The sequence below is a fragment of the Desmodus rotundus genome, chromosome 9 (genome assembly GCF_022682495.2).
Source record: "Desmodus rotundus isolate HL8 chromosome 9, HLdesRot8A.1, whole genome shotgun sequence".
Lineage (NCBI taxonomy): Eukaryota > Metazoa > Chordata > Mammalia > Chiroptera > Phyllostomidae > Desmodus > Desmodus rotundus.
The window spans coordinates 66269984-66288319 of NC_071395.1; the positions used below are offsets into that span (position 1 = coordinate 66269984).

General features: G+C 40.2%; 1 protein-coding gene across 2 annotated transcripts in view; it reads right to left on the minus strand.

Annotated features, from left to right (window-relative positions):
* The window catches only part of COX10 (cytochrome c oxidase assembly factor heme A:farnesyltransferase COX10), a 118270-nt gene extending 104708 nt beyond the window's left edge, over nt 1-13562 (minus strand). Inside the window, exons 1-3 of one of the 2 annotated variants that reach the window (XM_053910640.2) lie at nt 13367-13562; nt 9070-9203; nt 7019-7340 (exon numbers count right to left, since the gene is read on the minus strand). In XM_053910640.2, coding sequence (XP_053766615.1) covers nt 7019-7340; nt 9070-9203; nt 13367-13409 — 499 coding nt within the window. In that variant the 5' untranslated portion in view covers nt 13410-13562. The remainder of the gene's footprint in view (nt 1-7018; nt 7341-9069; nt 9204-13366) is intronic. The other variant, XM_024564642.4, reaches the window with a different exon arrangement.
* Nucleotides 13563-18336: the final 4774 nt, after the last annotated feature.

The window sequence follows — 18336 nt, forward strand, 5'->3', positions numbered from 1 at the left end:
CTGCCTATTTAGATATACAACATATAAGGTGTATAAAAGGAACAACAATAAAACAATAGCCAGTATGAAGGAGAGAAAGATGTGGCCACAAAAAAATATCATAAACTAATTATCATACTTTCTTCTTTGTTCCCAAAGAAATAAGTATTATGAGAATAAACTTTTTAAAAATTACATTAATTATTTAAAGTAGCTCTTTTAACACTCCAAGAGGAAACATTGATAATTATTTCCTTATTTAGCAGTTGGTCAATGCTGACTCCCTAACTGCCAAATAAAACAGCTCTCTGTAGCCAGGCAGCTTGGCATATCTCTACCACCCAAGTGCTGAGCACCTTCTTCCTGAACCGTTTTCTGTGGGAACGCCCATCCCTGTTTTCCTTTCTCTGATCGTGGTCTTCCCTTGCAGGCTCCATAACACACGCTACCCAATCTTTGAAAGGGGATATACTCCCAAGTCCTGTCCTTGGCCTTCTGCTGTGCTCCCTCTACATGCTGACCCTTGGCAACCTTGACCTGTATCATGGCTCATGGCCAACTCCATACTGAAGACCTTCCCTTCCTTCTTCTGACCCGGTGTTCTGTCTGAGCTCCCATCCCTCACAGTCAACTGCTCCTGCCCACTGAAGCTCTTTCCTGGACATGCCAGTGACAACCCAAATTCCACATGTCCAAAACTCAACATCATCTTCCCCCAAACAGGTGCTTCCTTCAGTGTTCACGTTCTCAGGGCCCAACACCATCAATCATCCAGTCTTCCGTACCAAAAGGCTGGGAGTTTTCTAGAGCTGGGGCAGCAAATACCAATACTGTGAGGGCATCCAGGCATTTTTTATGTAATAAACAGGTATATGGCTCTCAACAGTTATTACTATGCAATTTGCAAATGTTAAGTTATTTAATACTAAGAACAACCCCCTGAAGTAGGTATTATTATTATCCCTAGTTTACAGGTTGGTGAACTGATGCATAGAGCAATTATGGAACTTGTTCAAGGTCACTCAGCTAGGAAGAGCCAGGCTTTGAATGCAGGAACTCTAGCCCAAGGCTGCTACACTATGCTCTCTCTCAGAGAACTGGGTCGAGTGCAGGATAGTAAGAAACATAGGGCTCAAAGAACTGGAGATGCTTGCTTCATCTAACAGGAGTCAGGGTCTCTGCAACTCAGCACTCTACCACATCTACTGTTCTGTGAATTGTTTCCTTATAATTTCTCTCTCTCCCCCACCGCCTTCTCTGTCCTTTTTTCCTACCCCACCACAAGACTTGAACTGAGCCTTAGTTCAGTCCAAGTCATTTCTCAACAGGCTACCACTGACTTATTTACTGTCATTCTTGACTCTCAACAGTCCATGCTCTATAGCTAGGGGCAGGAAACTTTCTCTATAAAAAACCAGATAGAAAATATTCAGGCTTTCCAAGCCATAAGTTTTCTGTCATAATTACTCAGCTCTGCCAATGTAGCATGGTATCAGTATAGAACAATTGGGCATGGCTCTGTCCAATAAAACTTTATTTACAAAAACAGGCAACCCTTGCTCAATAGTACTACCACCACGGTTTGCTGCATCAACCTACTCCTAATACTGACATACATTCCACACGGTCCCCACACCTTACAGAATATAACAAAAATATTAAAGTATAAAAAAACCCCACAAGTGAATGCTTTTATAACCATAGATTGGTAAAAATCTTTCTAAGCATTAAAAAAAACCTAACAGATTTGAATACATCAAAGTTAAAAATCTCAGCATGGGAAAAAAAAGACAATGATATATCACAAGTGAAGTAAAGGGAAAAAGCAGACTGTGAAAAAAAATTAATGCATATGATGGATGAAATGCTAAAAAGAGCTCTTAAAACACCTTTAAGAAATGATTGAGGGGGTGAGGTAAGTAACAGAAGAAAAAATATAAATGATCAAAATAGAGAAAAAGATGCTAAATCCCACCAAAACTTAAAAAATAAAAACTAACGCACGCAAAATCTTTTTTAATTATCAAATAGGCAATACTGATAAAGACTGCTAATTCACAAGTGTGGAATATAGAAGAAATCAGACTTCCGTATGCTGTTGGAGGGAATATACACTAGCCTATCTTTCTTAGGCACAAACGGGTCAATCTATCAAAATTAATGTTTAAAGCTAACAATTACATGTAAACACTTATCTCACAGACAGACTCACATAAGTATACAAAGACTTATGTATAGAAAAGTTAATCACAGAATTGCTTTTAATAGCAAAAACTGGAAACACCCTAAATGCTTAATAATGGCAGTTCCATACAATGGAATAGTAAGTAGAGAAGTAAATACTGTCAGCGAAAGCTATACCACGTTAAGAGAAAATGGCAAGTTGCAGAACTGTGTGTACATGTTCATATAATGATCTCATGTCTATTAAAATGTAAAACCATACCTATATATCTGTGTATATATAGACATATATACACACACATACATATACACATATGCACAGGGGTGGGCAGAAGTAGGTTTATAGTTGAGTACATGAGACAGAATTTACTCTTGTGTTATTAATTATTGTATTACATCTTTGTATTTACTACTGCAAACATACTTTTTCCCACCCATGTACGTGTGTGTATGTGTGTATATATGGATGGCTACATTTTAATAGGAGTTTATCTACAATCGATGGAATGGGTCCTGTTTCAGTTTAAGATATATGTTTCTGTAGTTGAATTTCTTTTTCTTACAATAAATTTATATTAATTTAGTAGTATTTAAAATCCACTTAAAAGATATATAAATAAGACAAAATACAAAGTGACTATGTTTCTCCAAAAAACTTCCCAGACTTTACAGTGCTGATTTATAACAACTAAAGTCTTTAGCATAAAATATTGGGTTGGCCAAAAAGTTCATTTGTTTTTTTCTTAAGATGGCTCTAGTAGTGCTTAGTTGTTTTCAACTTCACTGGAAACAATTTTGTCAGATTGTACTGTGACAGCTGTCATGTCAGTGTGCATTAAAAAAAAAACCTTATCAAAATTGGTAAGTTACTGTGTAGCTATTTTAATATTGAAGATGGAAGAAAATATGCAACATTTTCAGCATATTATGCCTTATTATTTCAAGAAAAGTAGAAACATAACTGAAACACAAAAAAAGTTTTGTGCGGTGTATGGAGAAGGTGCTGTGACTGACTGAGTGTGCCAAAAATGATTTGCGAAGTTTTGTGCTGGAGATTTCTCTCTGGACGAAGCTCCACGGCCAGGTAGACCAGTTGAAGGTGACAGCGATCAACTTAAGACATTAACTGAGAACAATCAATGTTATATCACATGGGAGATAGTGGACACATTCAAAATATCCCAATCAATAAAGCTATTGATGAACATGAAAAATGTGTCTTTTATTTTATGGAAAACAACTAAACGGACTTTTTGGCTAACCCAATACATGTCAACATGATAAAATGACCCTATTTAACTTTTTAACATCAGTAAGTGCCTTTCCTACCAAACACTCAAGTCATACGGCATTACTCCAGCACACTTCAGTTTTCTGAATATGCCAGGATGCCTCTGCTTGTAATTCTTGCCTTTTCTGCCTAGTAAATACTCATTCACTTCAACCTCCTCCACAGGCAGACAGTACCCTCTCATTCCTGGGTCCCCACTCTGCCTTATGTGTGCATATCTCTTAGAATACCTATAACATTAATTTCCCTAATGATGGATGCAGCAGTAATAATAGTATTGATAACAGCTAATTAAGTGCCTACTAGGTGCTGGACACACTGGTGTTTTACATAAATTATCTCATTTATGCCTCATAATGAGGCTATGAAGTAAGTACCATTATCTCTATATTTCAGGTAAAGAAGCTAAGACACTTCGAAGGTTAAGAATGCTCAGATCACATAGGCATTAAGAGTTTCGGGGGGCTTAAAATACAGATGTATCAGACCACAGTTATTTTATTTTTATACATGAGCCTAGGTACAAAGTCTCCCCATTAGACTATTGACTTATTGAGGACAAAAATCATGTGTGAGTTATCTCTGTACCTCCAGTAACTAGCATCAAGGGGCCCGTGGTAAACACCCAATAACAAACACTAAAGGCAAGCAGTCATTTGGTATTAAAAAGGGACTGGATTGCCATCATCTAGCCCCACCCACTACATAATGTAAGGAATCCCTCCAACTTCCCTCAAAGATAATTCGTTTCCACTTGGACAGTTCAATGACAAGGAGCATTGCCTTACAAGGCAATGTGCTATAGTTCTCCTAAGAACTCTCCTTCATACTGAGAGAGAGAGAGAGAGAGAGAGAGAGAGAGAGAGAGAGAGAGAGAGAGACACTCTGCTGCCCTGTTAGCATGTGCAGTCTCCTAGTTCTGCCTTCTGGACTGTGAATTAGCAGCCTTGTTCCTTTAAATCAATGGAGCTACTGGTGTTTGAAGATGGCTATTATGCCTTCATTCTCCTTTCCCTATCTTTCTCCCTCCTTCCTTCTCTTTTCTAAGCACAACAATCTCATTCCTCAAGTGACAGGGTTTCCATGTCCCCTCTTCCCTGGGGGTGTGCCCTCCTCTGGAGGACTTCAGTCCATCAACTGTCTCTAAAAACAAGTCCCTACCATAAGAAGCACTGTACCCAGATAGCTAGAAGTACTCTACAAGCATTTGACATGGTTTCTCCCCTCCAACTCTTAGGAAAATATAAAATACATTAAATAGGAAAGCGTTTGCCTGTCGTTATTTGAAAACTAACCTTTGAAGGTCTCCCATGTGCCAGTCATGCTGCTGGGTACTTTCAATGCATTATATGACTGAATTCTTAAATGCTTTATTACTATTTTTACTTTATAGATGAGGGAATTATCTCAAGATCAAGGAACTGCCTCATGTCTCACTGGCTAGTAAACGTCATAGCCTGAATCTGAATTCAAGTCTGCCTGACCTCAAAGCCATAATCTGAGTTTTGAGAAGGGAGACTTGAGCCAAAAGTGGGCCAAAGAATGTCTAATGGAGAAGCCATTCTCCCCTTCTTCTTCTTCTAATGGAGAAGTCTCACTGGTCTCCCGTGGAGGAAAGAGTATTTTGGAGTAGAAGGCAACAGGGAAGGGGAAAAAACCATGTTTCTGTGGAGGAGTCTAATCATTCCCATACAGGGTGTCCAACCTGCGGTCCAGGGGCTGCATGCAGCCCAGAATGGCTATGAATGCAGCTCAACACAAAATCGTAAATTTATTTAAAACATCATGGATTTTTTTTGTGATTACGTGTTGCAACCAAAAGGTTGGACACCCCTGGCCTTTACAATGTTGTTTTAAAATCAGGCAGAGTTGAGGCAGGAGGCAATACAGAGGAAATGTAGACTCTTGAGTAGGTTAGGAATACATGAAAGCAATGTTTTAGGAAAGCAAGTCTGGCAGCCCTGGGCAGCACGTACTGCAGTGGAAGGAAAAGGCAGGCCGAGAGAACAGTTAGGAGCTGCTCCAATAACCAAAGACCTCACATGGTTGGGACCTGAGCTAGGATGGTAGCCTCAGGAATGGGGATGAGAAATCACACAGGCATTCTACAAGATTAGACTGAAGGGGGGTATGGAAAGCAAAGAATGATTCTCAGAATTCTCCAGGAAAAGCAAAGAATGCCAGAATTGCTGACAGAAATGGGACGATGAGAGAGAACAATCTTCAGAGTGAGCAGGAGATATAAGGGGACGCGTTCGATGAGGGTGCACATGGAGGAAGAAACTGCTGCTGACAACAGAGGTCACTGCTCATACCCAAAGACTGAGAGGCTCTGGTTTTGGTTGGCATCCTAAAACCACATCTATCTACACTCATTCTTAACATGTCAACATGTAACTCACAACAAGGTAACTTCTTTAGAAATGTAATTATTCCTTGCTCAGTTACCGGCAAGCACTAAGATATAACTTCAAAAATATCACCTGAAGTTAGTCTCACCCTTACGGCGTTGCACCATGTTCTACTATGATTCTTTGTCAAACTCCTGCTGTCCATGTGTCATCCCTCCAAAAAAGATTTCCTGTAAGTGAATTTGGTCACTGAGGAAAGAAGCTGTGTCTGGTTTAACTCCTTTTACTTTGGATTTCTGGCTCAACTGTCTTGAAAAACAAATAAACACAAATCACTCTTTCTTTGATCTTCTGTACTCTGAAAAGCCTCTCCATCTCATCTGTTTACTTGCTAGTTTTGACTCAATAATAGTATTTACCACTTACTGTCCTCAAAGAGTCCCTGCTATAACTGTATCATTTTCCCATTTCTTCTTATTCTCACCAAGAAAGAAAAGGAGAGACCAGGTCCTCAGCTGCAGGATGACCCAGAACATGAGGTCTAAACAGCCTAGAATAGGCTATTTCTAAGTTTAACTATGAGATGGGATGACAATGACAAAGGTTTGCTTGACTCAAAGGATGCTGTAACAAACAATGACATAATTATGGGTCAATACCTAAATGCATGTAACAAAATTTGTTGCGATTTGCTACAATTAGGCCAAAAATCTGGCTCTAAATCTCCTTTTGGAGAAGCACTAGAAATCCCTCCAAACCTGAGATAATCCCAGAGATCCTATAAGAAGCAAAACAGCAGGGAGCTGGGGGTCCCAGTGGCCACTGTGGGTTCCCTGCACACCACGCACAGCAGTGCAGTCCATCCTGTTTTCAGACCTCAGACAGACAGAACTCATTAGCTTACTGCACCTTTGAAGGACAGCAGGTATAAAAACACAAAGACAAGAAAGAAGCAGAAGTATTCTACTTTAATTGCACATAAAGGGGAGTATTTTTAGTACAATATGTTTAGTACAATACTATTTACAATTCTGAGTAAACAGAATTGAGAGAATTTGATTTTGAATCCCAATTAAATTGAAGAGAAAAAATACCAAGAGAGGATCTGCCGTTTCAAAATATTCCTTTACGGGAAGTGAATAAAATTAGCTTTTTATTGAACTAAAAATAAAGTTTCAGCTAAGACTCTAACTATAGAAGAAAAACAAAGTACCTGTGAGTTTGATTTTGGACAGTCGAGCCAAAATTCCTGGCAACTCGTCCAAACGCAGGTTCATCTCCTTCCACTGCTTTTCATCTTTAGTCTCTTTTCCCACATCTACTGAGCCTTCAATTACTGAGGCAGATTCTAATGTTAGCAATTCTTTTTCATTTGGCTTTCTGGACAAAGATAGGCTAGACAGTGAAAGAGGTTTCATCTCATATATTTCTGCTTTGGCTTGACTCGAAGATGCTTTTTCAAGGAAAGGTGATGCCGCTGGTTCTGACTTTGGCTTTACTTGCTGGCTGAGGCTTCTGTTCAGCTGTGTGACATACTAAATTATAAAAGGGAATGTTACTATACAAAGCCCAAAGTGGCTGTTCAAGTACACCTTCCATCAGTCTGACTTTTACACTACTTAACAGATTTTCCTATAACTTAACAAATATGTGGTACATGAACCAATATTAGAGTGCTTGTTATGTGGAAATGACTAGACTGAGAGATAAGGAGAATACAATCAATGTGTCAGCAAAGTTTTCAAGTTCTGTGGTTTTTATATTCCTTGAAATATATTTAGGAATTTATATCCCTTGAAAAAAAAGATAAATTAACTCCTTATTCATCTCCTCCAGAATTTCCCCTAACATAGTACCAGAAACTGGTGGGTTAACAGTCAAATACAATGAAAAAATTTTCTAGAATCAAGAGCCCAAATAACCTGTTGACTGCACATTCCTAGGCAGACGGTGCAGGGAGGGCTAGGGGTAGAGCACAACCCAGGTCTCAGTCACACTACAGCAGTGAGCAGGAGGAAGGAACATGGGCTTTAGGGTTAGACAGTCTCTGTTACTTACATGCAAAAATTACCACTAGCATTCGTGAGGCACTGCCTCGTTTTATACAATGTATATAGTTGTGGTTTTGTAATATATATCTCATTTAAGCTTTGCAACAGTTGTTAAAGAAGATGGGACATTAGTTTCTCTCTTTAATTTACAGGTGAGGAAATCAAGGCTAAGAAATAAACTGACAGAGACAACAGTCCACAACCAGTCAGTTACTGGTGGCCCTGGGACTTAGAGCCACCTCTCCTGACAACTAGTTAAGATACTTTCCCATTACACATACTGGTCTTAGGAATTACAGCCTCATGGAATGAATCCTGAGTTTTATTTACATAAAAAAAGGCATAATATATATTTGAGTTTTTCTTCTAAATACCCATTATCCTTGAACCCCCAACTTAGAAAGTCTGAACATTAATGGTAATTTAAATCTCTTACCAAAACAGTAAGTTTTGTAAGACTTTAAGTTAAAGTGGACATTTTAAGTTAAAAAAAAAAAAAGAGAGAGGAATGCCAACTACAACTTTAAATTATGAATTTGCTATCATTTCATGCTTGCACAAAATAACAGCAAAACTCTAGTCAGAGTTCTTAGCTATAATTTCTCCATTCTATGACGCTTTTCTATTTCAGAAAATGTCAAATGCCCTCACTTGTAATTTAGAGTAAATCACCATGTTGCCCACAGACCCTGGGGCCGACCTAGACACAGGCCCACAAGAGAAGTGAGATTATTTCCAATGCCCACTACAAAATGCCTAGCAAATTACTAAAAACTCAATTTGTTTCAGTCAGACATGTATGCATTTAAAAGACTTTTTGAATGCACAGCTAACCTTAAGAAAACAGGACGGTCACAAAGTTAAAGCAAGTATTTCTGTATTACTGATGTCTTCACAGAATTTTAAAAATTTAAAAAGATGTATTATGACAGTTCAGCTTTTCCTAATTTTAGCCCAGTTAAAATATGCCAGAAATTTACAATCTTAGTTAATCAGTAAATTCGAGATTATACTTCTAAGTTCAAACACCAGAATTATTCTGGTTTTAGTTAAAAACAAGCAAAACAAGTGATTAAAATTCTGAATAAACTAAAGAGAACACTAAATAAAAGTCCATTTCAAACAGTATGTCTTATTACTCTTCTTGTAATATGAATTTCTGAAATTCTCACATACAGAGGAAGTAAGGGCAGACAGCAGCTTCTGAACATACCATGCGTTTGAGGAAGGTGAGGTGCTGAAATGTGATCCACTGCTTACTGACGTTCCTAAAAAGGTGTATAAACTTGTGAGGGGATTCCTGTAGTGCTCTTCTTTCTGGATACCAGACACATCCTCCTACCCAACCTATAAAAAAGACAGTACGGGGAAAAAACGTTAACATGATGGATGCCTCTCATCAAATGAAGACGTCATCTATCCAGAACCAGTGCCCGCACCATGGCAAGCGACAAGTATGCGATGGGTCGGAAATATGAAGTGATCTAATCCCGGTTTGCAAACAAGCAAAATTTATCAGCCTGATTAATTTATCCCTGATTAAGTCAGCAAAACTCTTTGATGGGGCTGGGGAAATCTTCCACTTCAGAATCATATGCTTTTGTTCTATTAAATGCCAAAATGACCACACTATAGATATTTTTAAGAAGAAAATATAAAACAATCAGTTCAATCACTTTTTAAAAAGTATAAAATGAGAAGCATAATTTTTCTCAATAAATAGTTGCAAACTGAAAGCTATATTTCAGATTAATATTTTGGCCATGTGGGGTAAGCCAACTAAAGGGGTAAGAAAAGAGTTCTCAATAAAATATGAGTTCATCAACCTCATTAGAAAGAAACTACTCTTGTTGTACAGGAATTTGGCTTTTAATCATTGTTCTAAACCTCCTCTCAAATATCCACAAACCCAAGCTTTTGTATAATGTCCCATCCTAGCCAAGCCTTCGACAGTATAACGGTGTAGACGCCCCTTTGGTAACAGTCTCTCCTCCCAGGGCTTCCGTGACAATAATGGTTTCTGGTGTCCCGCTGCTTCCACTCACCACGTCTCACTTTCCTATGCTGTCTACTCCCGCAGTTCTGTTCCTACTGTCTGAACCCTACATACAATCCCTGAGCAAATGCAATGATAGGGTAATTTTAATCTTCAACACATTTCTAGAGTCATGCCTATTTCCAACATCTCTCTTAGTATCTCCACCTGCATGGGTTGCAGTATGTCTCTAAGAACACTTTATTCTCACCCATATTGCAGATAAAACCATCCCTTCAGGAACATCTTGAATTCTTCCTTCATCGTTTAATAACCATCAAGTCCAGTCAACTATGAAAGATGGGTCACATTTGTCTACTTCTTTCCATTCCTATTTTCCAGACTCTTATTATCTTACATTTGGACTATGACAGTAATCATAGGATTCAAGCCAGTCATCCCAACTTCAGTAATTTCCTTCCCTAACTTAAGTTCCATAAAGCCAAGGCTTTTCTTCCTGAAGCCCAAAATACATATGTTACCCACCCAAACAGGGGCACAGGAATCACTGCAGCAAGGCTGTCTTGTGATCACACACTTCACTTGTCCCCCTGCTCGCAGCTTCTTGCCTCGCCCTTCAAACTTCCAAAGTCTCTTTCCACTACCCTATTACTTCATACTCTTTTTTTATGGAACTTCTTAATGCAAACTGTTCCCATCACATTTTTTAGTTTCTTGGTGGCAATGCCTTCCTCACTTTTGCTACAACAGACAGCAGACTGCTTTCTGTATAATAATGAAACAATATTTGATGACTGGACCACCTCCATAGCTTACTTGAACAGTGGGAAGAACCGTCACTGCCCCTTTGAATTCACTGCAGTTATCTTGGACTGGAGATAAATCTGAAATCAGATTCTCAAAGCTCAATTAATTATAAAATGCTTATTTTTCATATATGTGAATGTGTGTTTACATGTATATGTCTACACAAAGGAACAGCAGTGCTTTTTGAAATTTGTTGAAATCAATCCTCTGATATTTCAGTTTTATCTATAATTTTGATGATGTATATTTTCCCTTTTTGGCCTTAACATTGTTCTCTAAGATAACAGGATTTCAATATTAAATAATTATGTCTAGAAGACATCAAGGTTTTGTTGTTCTGGGCCTTAGTTTTAAAACCAGTTTTCAGTTCTTCAGGTCCAGTGAAAAATGCATGCTGATGGAAGGAAAAGAGCCACCTGGGAAAATATCTCTCATGACTAAGTGGGTGAAACTGAGATTTTACAGAATGGTTGTAAAAAAGAAAAAAAAACAGCTAGGAAACTGCACTTTTAAATGATGAAAACACTTTTCATTTTTTCAAAACATGTTACATTTGTATCAACTGGTACCTAGAAATTCAAAGACATTTCAGCCCTATATAAACAAATTTAGGTTGGAAGCTACACAGGATTAACAACAGCTACATTAAAAATCTGGAAACACGTGACCATATCCACTACTCACCATCAACAATGAGTCAAGACTGCAAGAGCTTTCAAATGAGGTGAAGACCCTGAATTTTCCTTCAGTGGTTATCAAATGCTTGAACTTTTTAGAAGCAAACTCAGACACTACCAAATGCAGCCCCAGATTATCTCTCTGCTCATCCCTCCTCCCACCCTGTTCTCATCATGTGGCTTCCGCATCAAGCTCTGGAAGTGAACCTTCCAAGTGGAGCAAAGTAAGGCAGACAGATGACTTACTAGCTGATTTTTTGGCGATTAAGTTCATAGCTTCAAGAAGCTCTCTATTGACTCCTTCTTCCCAGCACTGAAAAGGCTGATCCAGGAGCAAACCATGTGGACATGGCCCACTTACTGGAACTGGGGAATTCTGGGCAGCCAAGTGGCACTGTCTTAGAGACAGCTGGACATTCAGAACAGAAAGGCAGAAACACAGCTAGTCTGTGGAACCTGAGTTGGAAAGCCCTCCACACAGAGGTGATAATTCAAGCACTAAGAAAGCCTGAGCTCTTCTGAGAATGAGCATGTAGGGTCAGGATCAAAGAACACTCACAGTCAGGGATGGGAGAAGGTAGCTAGTAATTCTAAAAGAATTATAGACCTAAAAAAAAACACAAAAAAACACCAATTCATTATGTAAAACTTCAGTCATAGACAAAGAGGAATACAATGAGCTCCATTACTTTACCCTCAGCTTCAACTATCAAGGCTAATCTTGTTTCATCTATACTCTCTCCCACTTCCCACCCTCCTTCCCATTTTTGAACCAGAAGGGACCTCTGAAATCATTCCATTCAATCGCCTCATTTCATAATGAGTAAATCTAAGCCCAGAAATGTCCAATGATTTGGCCTGAGATCACACAGACCCGAAAAGAGCCATAAAATAACAATGCCATGAGGAACAAAGAAAAAAGGAACCTCACACATTCACAGCACTCACTACGGCCAGGTGCTGCAGAGAACTTGTGATACATGGGGCCTGGAAAAGTTTCTGGGATTTGACCAAAAAGGAGTCCCTGGATTCTCCTATACATCCCCAATATGGGCCAGCAGCAACACATTCCTCACATTAGGCATCATCCTGGACTACTGCGGGCAAAATAATTCTCAGCCTCTTCTTTAATAAGTACATCAGGGCAAAGTTCATTTATTCACAAATAATTACTGAGAGCCAGCAATGTATACTAGGTAATGTTTTGGGCACTGGGGTCTCAGAGGTGACCTAAAGAAATGTCCCTACATTCACAATGTTTATATTCAGCAAACTGGAAATAGAAGGGCACTCCCTCTACTCCAGTTGGGTGAAACCTATGATGAACTGGTATACAAATAAATAGTTACTGCCTGAGCTAACCATCATGAGAGAAATACGGTGATGTGAGAAGCTTCACTTTAGACAGGGCAGGCAGGGGAGGAGGCTCTGAAGAGGGGGCATTTGAGCTAAGTTTCCCCCAAGGGCCAAGGAAGCCCACTCCGCCTTTAACATAAGGTTGTTACTGGTTTTTCAAGGCGGGACACAAGGTTTTCAAGAGTTACAAGAGGGACCACACTGGAGAGTACAAAACTAAAAGTCTGAAGGTAGGGCCCGCTGTCTGTAGAGGTTATCCTCATGACCCTTTTACATTGGATGAAGGCTTCTGAGTGAGGGCACAGCGCTTCCGCTGTCCCCACATGCCACTGGCGAGAAACTGATGCTCTAATAAGCCAAAAAGCTGGTGGAGCTAAGGTTTCAGTCTCTCTCTCTAGCCAGCACTCTATGAAAACCAAAAGAAGCACCAGACACCGACCCCCTTCAGGAGAGTAGGACGGAAGCGGTGTGCACCACCAGAACCACACTGCAAGATCAGACCCTAGTTTCGTGGTCTCTTCACTTCAGGATACTCCAAAGGTCACATCCCCGCCACCGATTCCCAGGCGACCTCGCCAAGGGCTCCCAAGGTTGCAGCCAGCCGGAACCACGGTGTAGTTTGTGGCAGAAAGAAGAGAATCTTCCCAAAGTCGTGCCCGAGAGCGGTGCAGTACCTGTCAGGAGGCGTGAGGAGAGAGCGTGCGGGGATGTGGCCATAACGCACGAGACTGGGCGCTCCCCAGGACCCTCGTGTCCTCTCTCTTCACCGGCTGCTGGGCGCCGCCATCTTCTTTCCCCGCCCCCGTCGGAGAAAGACGCTTCCTTCCCGTCACTTCCGGCAGGCGGGACGCGGAAATGAAGGACTGTAGTTGGAAGGTATTCCGAGCCTGACCCACGTGAGAATGTTGGACTGGAGATCGGAGGTGTGGGGTTCTTGCGGGAAACGCGAGGAACTCGGAGTATGGCGACGTATTCCGGGAGAAAAGATCGGAGGCGGCAGCCGCGCCCGCGCCTCCCGCTCCCAGAGGTTTCCAGGCGTCCTCTGGCCAGATCCGAGTGCTGTCATGAGATGGGCTGGACCTGGCCGCCGAATACACGCGGGCAATTTAAAGGTACTTTTGGGATATTTGTTGGTGCCCGAATCGCCAAGAGGAAATGGTTATTGGGACGATGCCTCCATCCTCCAGTCTGATCACAATTACAGCTTTACTGTATTCTCCGTCAATTGGGAGGACCGATGAACTCGAGGCTGCGTGCTCCTGGTCCACACAAGGGAAGGGACTCACCAGAGTATCGCACGAGGAAGAAGGTGTGGATAGTGGTTAAGATTCTGGGGTCTGGAGTGAGATCTGCATTTGAGTCTTGGCTCCACCTCCTGATGTGCGTGAGCGAATTGCCCAAGACCTCTGAACCTATAGTTGTACAACAGGAAATATGTATATATTTTTTATATAAGATTTAAGAGAGAGAGAAAGTAGGCGAGAGAATTAAATAATTCTGTGCAGGGGGTTACCAGGTGCCTACCACATATAAGCACTAATAAATTATCACTAGGATAGTGATTACTAGGGCAGATCTCAGCAGCCCGCCCCTTACCTGTTTTTCATGTTGGAGTTCTACAACTAAAGTACGGAGAAGGAAAAAGATTCAGCTTTTGAAAAAGAACTAGGTAACTTGTATCTGTAAGGGCCTTCAGCGATATGGTGATAGCCATTTTGGTTCACCTCTGCTGACATTGCTAGGCACAGGGGATACTGAAAAACACAAGGTTCCCCTGATTGTGTAGATGACACTATACCACTGGGGGCGAGGGGCTTGTCAATTAAGGAGTCAGTGTGCTGGGGTGATGTAGAAAGTGCTGCAGAAACATAGAGATAACAGTCCTGTGTAGTTGGATCGGGTGAGACCTCAGAGATTTAAACTTGGCACACAGTTGGAGGAGCAGTAGATTTTTCCTGCATGCAAGGAAGGGAAAAGGTACTCCATGGAGAGAAGAAACTAGAAAGGCATTAAATGCTATGTTAGAAGTTTTGAAACTCCTTAAAATTTTGCATATGTTTTTATAAATGTCATGTTTATATCTGCAGCAAATATCCTCTTTATGAATAACATCTTAAGGCTCAAAGAGGTTTAAGTGGTCTTTCCCAAGTTACCTAGTTGCTGAGTTCTATACCTGTTACAGGGTTATTGCCACCATGCGTTACGTACGGCCTTACTCACCTAAGCATCTTAAAGGGTCATAGCTTCTGTGATTTATAAAGCTCAGTGTTTCAGCCTTGGCTGCCTGTCACAATCACCTGTATGGCTTTAAAAATTACAGATGTCTGAGCCACCTCCAGACCTAATCAATAGGAAGGGGTGTGGAATGGATAGAAGGGACTTGGATTTTTCTTTTTAAAGCATCACAAGTGATTTGGGCACATAGAACTGAGAAATACTGGATTTCAGCTTTAAAAAAACAAAACAAAACACAGTTATGTCTAAATGGTTGATTTACATGAATATCTTATTTTATATACTCAGAAAATATGAATTCTCAAATTCTCTAGGCTTATAATAGACATGGAGCTTAATAGACATGGTTCTTCCTTGGCCAATTGATTTTAGCTTCATTTAAAATCCTTTCTAAATACAAGGCCAAGGTATGATCAAGTACACAAATGAATGTATAGGTTATTATTTATTGAGAGAAACCAGAGTAAATGTTTTATGGGAGAAATGCCTAAAAGATGAATATATTTTGGCTTGATTGTTCAGGAAATGCATTCGTCTATCTGATGTTTGTAATCAAGTTAGCCTAGGTCAGCAGTACCAATCATACTCTCCTGAAAAGTAATCCCTGGAGATATTTCTAGAAAGAGGGTTTCATGGCCATATACATTGATTTGGCCATGCATACCTGCAAGGAAGGCTGAGAAGACAAGAAAATTTCACTGATGATCTTGACCCGTCACAGTCCGTTACTGTGGACCCAGACACATTGCTGTCAGCACCATGAAACCTCGGGGATGCTGGCTGAGCACAGACATGAAGCCCAGCACGTGAACAAACACTTTAGGACGTTGGAGTATATTGGTATTGACAATTTTTGTTCTAAGGTGAATCAGACTTCCTGGTTTCAAACGTGCTTCATTAGACTTACTTTTCGTGGACAAGTTCCCTTAAAAAATGTCATATAGTCGATGCCCTTTAGTCAATGTGGAATAACAGGGCTTATCGACTAGGCCTCATATCCATACAGCTCAAACTTCTCATTTCATAAAGATTTAGAAACTGAGGTACAGGCAGGTTAAGTCATTTACTCTTAAGTGATAAAACTTGGTTTCTAAACCTCCTGGCCAGCATTTTTTCCATCTCACTGTCTTTTTGTCCTTCATTCCACCTGTAGCTTTTTCACTAATGAAGTGATGTATGGTCCCAGAATTACACATATTTATTTAACTTTGGATTTTTGGATATTTACATTTCAAGTAAAATATACTCTGTAGGTTATGTTTTTAATTATCTGTTTATTTTGTTAGTATTGCTTATGAAAATAAATAAAAACATTTTTAGCTGACAGCATAATTTTAATTATAATTAGTGAAAGTTGAGTTGTGTAATATAATTTTATGTTAACGTGGTAATTAACTACAGTTATTACTTGCTAATGTACTTTTTAAAACATGATTCTAAATAATCGATATACAGCTTTGTATCTCGTCTCTCAGATTTTGATGTTATTAAATGGTTTCTCTTATTTTCCTTAATGTTTCAGCACTTAGTTAAAATGAGGCTGTTCTTGAATCGCACTTTGTTCTGTACTGAATTTACTTCAAAATTTGAAAGGAAAATTTTAAAGAAAATTTCTCCTTAGAGCATCCTTATACATGTACTGAATTTTATATCATATGACACGACTTCTGAGTAGATGCTAACTCTTTCAAAGTCCAGAATAAAGACTACATTCCCAGCCTCCCTTGAAGCTTGGTGTGACTTTGTGACTAATTCTGGTCACTAGGGTGTAAGCAGAGTGATATGTTTAACTTCTCAGTGTCCTTAACTATAGAGAGAAGTCTTTGCTCACTTGCTAAAATTCAGATGAGATGGCTGGAACTTGAACAACGTCTTGGATCACAAGGCCCAAGCCACATGTGGTCACACAGAAGCCAGCAGAACAACAAAACAGGCGGAGCTTTGGGTACCTACTGGATGTGGAACTGCCTTCCTAGCCTTGGACTGATTACATGAGGGAGAGAGCACTTGTTAGCACACTATTACTTGAGGTTTTCTGAACCAATATGCCTGGCTTATAGCCCCAAAAATGATAACTCTCACTATTACATGATTCCCTATGTGCTTCAAGAGGGGCAAAAAAATGTTAATAGTTTTTAAGGAGTATATTTAGAAGGAAAATTGGGGTTGTATTATTCAAAAATGTGCTGTAATAAAGCAGTTTAATGAAGTTGATGGAGCTCAGAATCTAAAAAATTTATAAAGTTTTTCTTTTTAAACAATGAGGATGTATGTTCTTTCTATGCTATTTAGAAGTGAGGGCACCATGAGTTTAGTCCAGGAGCCCAATTTGTTAGACCCAACATTTGTGATGTGGAGAATGGGAATTATTCAGTAACTTCCCTGGCTCTGCTATTCACCACATTTGCTTCTCACCAATCACTAGTACTCCAGAGTAGACTCTACCTAATACCCTGTAGGATGAAGGCACCCCCATCCTCAAAAAGGAGTGAGAACATGCAGACTTAAGAACCAGGATGTTACTGGGCATGTTGCTAAGAGTTAAGTTTTTGGAGAGAAGGTAAAGGGGATTAAAATATTGGGCTTTGACTTCACATCTCTTTGGATTTAGTCTCTTGAGATTCCTGGCCTTTGGGTTTTTCGCTCTGGGAATATATTCCTCACCCCTACCCATCACTTTTGATGGTTCTTCCCCTGGTCCTATTATCTTGGGAGTAGATGGTGACAAATTAGGCCTGCATATGCTTCTTGCTTGAGAGAGGTCTTCTGCTTTGAAAGGGGCCCCTAGAAAAATGTGGACGCTCAGACTCCTTGTAGCCAGATGGGCTCTGTCCTTATGCTCCTTTGGAGGCTTTGCAAAGGTGTCTTCTGCTGCAATAGGTAGCTCAGGTGTAGGGAAGCAAGAGTAGTTCATCAGGACCCTGCCTTTGGCTGGCTGTCTCTTCATGACAATGCTACTGTGTCAAGTCCAGTCAGAAGGCAGAAAGCACACCAATTACCTGAACAGAGAATTTAACATAAAAGGTTAATACATATGAAGTTGTTAACTGAGTAATTAAAAAGATAAAAAGAAAACTCTGGTGTCACAGAGGAAGCAACTGCAGGAAGCAGCTTCCACCTCTATGGCGGGGGGGGGGGGGGGGGGGGGGGAACAAAAACAAAGATGTCAGCATTAGTACAATAAAGAAACTTAGAGGAACAGGAATGTCTACTAGCGCTGTGGTCTCTGAGGGAGACCTGACCAAGCTGGTTCTCCATGTTTTAGAAAAACTGTCCTCTGGACTCAGCTACTGATACTGGAGTGAAGAAGCATTGGAGTGAGTCACACAGAACTGCAAGCGGACAGCAAGCAGGTAGGAGGAGGAGGTTCCTACTCCATTCTCCAGGCTTGCGACATTGCTATGCCTTC